This window comes from Micropterus dolomieu, linkage group LG21, assembly GCF_021292245.1.
Source record: "Micropterus dolomieu isolate WLL.071019.BEF.003 ecotype Adirondacks linkage group LG21, ASM2129224v1, whole genome shotgun sequence".
Classification (NCBI taxonomy): domain Eukaryota; kingdom Metazoa; phylum Chordata; class Actinopteri; order Centrarchiformes; family Centrarchidae; genus Micropterus; species Micropterus dolomieu.
Genome location: NC_060170.1, coordinates 33,789,406 through 33,794,642, shown reverse-complemented (window position 1 = coordinate 33,794,642; position 5,237 = coordinate 33,789,406). Strand labels below are relative to the sequence as shown.

General features: G+C 41.8%; 1 protein-coding gene across 1 annotated transcript; it reads left to right on the top strand.

The window, feature by feature from the left end:
- Positions 1 to 1,994: 1,994 nt before the first annotated feature.
- On the top strand, positions 1,995 to 3,852 carry LOC123960106 (zinc-binding protein A33-like). The gene has a single exon (XM_046034638.1). The coding sequence runs from the start codon at positions 2,089 to 2,091 to the stop codon at positions 3,514 to 3,516; it is 1,428 nt and encodes a 475-aa protein (XP_045890594.1). The 5' UTR covers positions 1,995 to 2,088; the 3' UTR covers positions 3,517 to 3,852.
- Positions 3,853 to 5,237: the final 1,385 nt, after the last annotated feature.

Here is a 5,237-nt window from a genome sequence, read left to right as displayed (position 1 = left end):
GTACGGTCCTTCATGGGTTTGGCAGGCTGGTGGAGCGATTTGTGCCTCAGTTTGCAACTATTACCGCACCCCTCACCGCCCTTACCAGGAAGGACCAGAGTAACCCAGTAACCTGGACAGATGACTGTGAAACTGCCTTCAGCACACTGAAAGCCTGCCTGTGTTCTTCACCTGTCCTCAAGAGTCCAGATTTCAACAGAAGATTTCTGGTACAGGTGGATGCATCCGCAGTCGGCCTTGGAGCAGTTTTGGCCCAAGGAGACCCTGGCAATGAACACCCCATTCTGTACCTGAGCCGAAAACTGCAGCCTCGTGAGACTCGGTATTCTACGGTGGAAAAAGAGGGCTTGGCCATTAAGTGGGCACTGGAGAGCCTACGTTACTACCTGCTAGGACAGGAGTTTGATCTGGAAACTGACCACCGAGCTCTCACTTTGATCAACTCAATGAAGGACCACAATAGCCGCCTTACTCGATGGTACTTTTCACTCCATCTATTCAGGTTCACCATCCGACACAGGTCAGGCCAATGTGGTAGCAGATTACCTTTCACGGTTGCCGCTCATCGCCAACCTCCAGGAGGAGGGGGATGATGTGACGGAGCGGTTCTGTCACTGAGTGCGGGACGCGCACACACACACACACACACACACACACACACACACACACACACACACACACACTCACTTCCCGCTCCCTTCCAGCCTCAATTAAGCCGGTCATAAACCTCGCTATTATGCATGTTTCTTCTACTGTTTAAGTAGCGCGATCAAGGGTGCACACTTGGTAGTTCTACTCTTCTTTAAACATACATTTAAACAAACATCAAACACTTTCTATGTGTCGAGACGCATCGCTGCTCTGTTTCCCATTCAGTTTGGCAAAACGGGAGTGTAACATTTCCGTCTTTTAAATGGCATGTGAACTGCAAAATTATGGTTTTTGGTTGTAGTAATAATTTGTGATGTAAGTAACTGTTCCAGGGGAAGGAAAATGTTGGATATAATTATTGTTGAAAATATGTCGAAGTGTAATAGAGATAAATCCTTTTCTGAAGGTAGTAAAATCTATTTATTATATTGTGTAAATAATGGTTAAGCCTAGTGGGAGGGGCTACTGTCTTTAAAAGTCGCAGCTTTGGCCTGTGAGGGCAGTCTTGGCCTGGTTACAGAGGAGGTAACTAGTGAGTTGTATGTTGGGTTTTTGTGTAACTTTATTATTGAGTAAGTTATTTCTTTGTTTTGTTTTCTTTATGCAAGTTTTTTTTAACTGTTTGCACTTTGGAGGCCGGCATCTCCTATTTTGAGGAGTTTGGAAGAGAACCCTGCTACAGACAGCTTGGAAAGTATCCTGCTGGATCTGCTGCTAATAAAAACAGAGCACTGCATTCACTAGCAGTGTACAACAAGTAGCTGCTCTGGGATTATAAAGATATCCTGGATCCATTAATGATGAACCAATGACAGAGGGGAAATTTAAAGCAAATTCTGACTTCAGTTTTTCACACTTTACACTCAGAGTCTCAGAGGACAGTAAAACACATTTAATGACTCGGATTTTCACAATGCTCATGATTATTATGTGGACATTTACTGTAACACAAAAAGATTTACCCTGTGAATTTTACAGAGGCCTTCACTGACGATGATAAGTGAATGAAATGAAACAAAAGCTTTCCTTTGCTTTCATGTTAACTGGTCCTTCTATATTTAGTGCAGCTGGGTTAAATGAACACAGTCATTGTTTATTCTTTATTTAGTGAAAATTACAGATCTGAAATCTTTTTCACCCAGTTTTCCTTTTGTTCGTCTTCCTGCAGACACCTGTACATGGAAACAGTCCTGTTCTGACTCTGACAGGCATCCTGACTGCGCCATCTGCTGGTGAGAAGATTACATGGCAACACTTCCTGCTGTTCATTCAGCCTGTGACAGAGGAGAGTGGAACAGAAAGTAGATTTTGAACGAGCTGAGACGCCATCACAAGGTGTGAGATCTCTGCTGGGAAACACACGTTTGGAGTATTTGAAACGATCAAGGGAAGAGACGTTCACTCGGTGAGTCTGCTGAAAAATAACTTCAGTATCAAATGGCTGAGAAAACTGCTCTTGTTGAAAGTTACCTGAGCTGCCATGTGTGTTCAGAGACTTTCAGAGATCCTGTGTCTCTGAGCTGCAACCACAGCTTCTGTTCAAGCTGCCTGCAGATATTCTGGGAACAAGCTGGAAACAAAAACTGTCCCATTTGTAAAAGGAAATCCTCAAAGGATTATATATTTGTGAACTTTCCACTGAAGGAACTGGCTGACTCCTTTGCTGGGAGACAGAAAGCTGGATCATGTGAGGCAGAAAAAGGAGAGCAGAAGGTGGAGGAGGTGTGCAGTAAACATAAAGAAGAGCCTAGATTGTTCTGTGAGGACGAGCAGAGAGCTGTGTGTCCTGTCTGTGAGTTTTCTCTCCACCAGAGTCACAAGGTGGTTCCTGTAGAACAAGCAGTCCGGGACCTGAAGGAGCAGCTGAAATCTGACTTAGAGTCTCTGCAGGACAAGAGGGACAAATACAAACAAGTGGAGAAAACATACAATGAAGTGATTCAACAGTCCAAGAAGCAGCTGTTGTCCACAGAGAGGCAGATCAGAGCAGAGTTCAACAAGCTCCACCAGTTCCTGAAAGAGGAAGAGGAGTCCAGACTGGCAGCTCTGAGGGAGGAAGAGGAGCAGAAGAGGAAGACTGTGAGCAGAGAGATGAAGAAGATTCAGGAGCAGATCTCCTCTCTGTCAGACAGGATCTCTGCTGTTGAAGAAGAGCTGCAGAAACCCAGCGTGCCATTCCTCAGCAGTTATAAAGCCACTCAGACCAGAGCCAGAGTCCAGCGCTCACTGTCAGATCCACAGCTGCTCTCAGGAGCGCTGATAGATGTGGCCAAACACCTGGGCAACCTGTCCTTCAGAGTCTGGGAGAAGATGAAGGACAAGGTCCACTTCAGTCCTGTCATTCTGGACCCAAACACTGCAAACTGCTGGCTCTGTCTGTCTGATGATCTGACCAGTGTGAGACGTGGAGACACAAAGCAGCAGCTTCCTGACAATCCAGAGAGAAACACTAAGTATGCAGAAGTTCTGGGCTCTGAGGGCTTCAGCTCAGGGAAACACAGCTGGGAGGTGGAGGTGGGAGACCATCCTGGCTGGACTGTAGGTTTGGCTAAAGAGTCAGTTGACAGGAAGGGAAAGAGAGTTGTCTCACCAAAATATGGAATCTGGTGTTTAAAGCATCGCAGTGGAAAATACACTGATGTTGTTGACAAGACTGTCAGAGTGAAGAAGAGTCTCCAGAGGATCAGAGTCCAGCTGGACTATGACAAGAGGAAGGTGTCCTTCTACGGCCCTGAAGACACGACTCCCATCTACACTCACAGAGACACTTTCACTGAGAAACTCTTCCCATATTTCGGTATTGGTGCAGCTGGTGATGCTAAAACCACTGATATCAAAATCTGTCACACTGAGATTTCTCTGTGACGTTCAGGAATGTAAGTTTATTGTTCCAACTTTTACTTTCAGACTGTTTGAGGTTAATTAAACTCTCACAATATAACATGTCAAGTATCCACTATACCAACATGTTGCTTCCTGTTGTGGGATTCTTTAACCTTTTTATAATCATCAGTAGTTTCTGGGTTCGGTCTGAAGAGTTATTTCAGTCTTGATGATGTAATTTCAGTTTGTAAACACTTTACTCTCAGAGAATCAAAATGTTTTCTGGCTCTGATTGAATTTGAACTTTTGTTGTCTAAATAAACATCATGTAATCTGTTACTTTTGTTTTTGTGTGCGCTCCAGGAAGTGTAACTGCTAAAAGAATACTAGTAAATGCAGATCTAGAGAAACAAACTGATAGAAAGTCACAACACCCAACTTGATTCTGGTCATTATTTTCTCTCAGTCTGCTCGTCTCCCTGCTACACTGACTCACTCACCTGTCAGCAGCATTTCCTGCCTGGGACTTATATCCCTGGCTCTTTACCTTGTGCCTGCCTGGTGAAGTCTGTCGTTCTTTGTTTACCTGACTGATTTCATGACTCCTGCCAATTTTTAGACAAGTTAAAAAAACATCTTACTGCCTGGTCTGTTGTTTTTGCTCTTGGGTCCAAACCTGCCTTTACTGACTTATTAAATTAATGTAGTTTTATGGGAGTTTCATATTTTACTGATTAGGGAATCAGTTTATTCAGATTAGAGGCAGAAGTAGTGCTGCTTCATTTTCTTTTTAGCTTCTCAACAATACAGACTTTGACAGATTGATTTCATTGGCACATTGTCAAATTTATAAATAAAACACCTTTAAGACATTGACAGAAAACATATGATTTTTTTTTTGTTATTTTTCATTTGGTTATTTTGTTAAGTTACGTTAATCACATATTATCATTCCAATCGTATGATGGGATAGACTGAAGTCCTCCTGTGACCCTGAACAGGGAAAAGAGGGAACAAATTACAACCCTGTTTCCAAATAAAGACGCACACGACATGAAATGTAAATAAAAACAAAATGTGATGATGTGCAAAACATCAAAGCCCATATTTAACTGAAAATAGCACAAAGATAACTTATAAAATATATTGTTTTTGGAAAATGATGCCCATTTTGAATTTGATGCCAGCAACACGTTTCAAAAAAGTGACAACGAAAGACTTTAAAAGTTGAACATCTCACAATTAATCAGGTCAACTGGCAACAAGTTAGTAACATGACTGAGTATAAAAGATAATCCCAGTCTTTCTGAAGTAATATGTGGTCAATAATATAAATGATTAATGGCAACGTCCATCAACATAAAGGAAATGCGAGACGTACAGTGTAGGTAAATATGTTGTTTTTTAATAAACTAGTTTCTTTACATCTGTCAAATGTTTGTGTCTTTACGAAAAGGCAAAAAAAAAATACAAATCATATCATATTTGTTCTCCACCTATAAATATATGAAATAAAATATTAAATAATCTTAATAATGTTTTTTTATTAGCAAAATGACGAATTCCTCACTGAAACATTTTCTTTGGTAAAGTCACATGACTATTTAACTGATTATGTATAAAAAGAAACATGAAACAACCTCTGATGACGGCTAAATAGCTGAAAACACGTGAGGAATAAAGCTCGTCAAGAGCTGTGCGACTTGTTTGAATTGGATGGAGTTGTAGTAACTCTCACCGGTCTGCACCTTCCTGTGTGTGTG

Excerpts from the sequence above, each read along its gene's own strand:
- LOC123960106 (XM_046034638.1), top strand. The coding sequence starts at position 2,089 with ATGGCTGAGAAAACTGCTCTTGTTGAAAGTTACCTGAGCTGCCATGTG.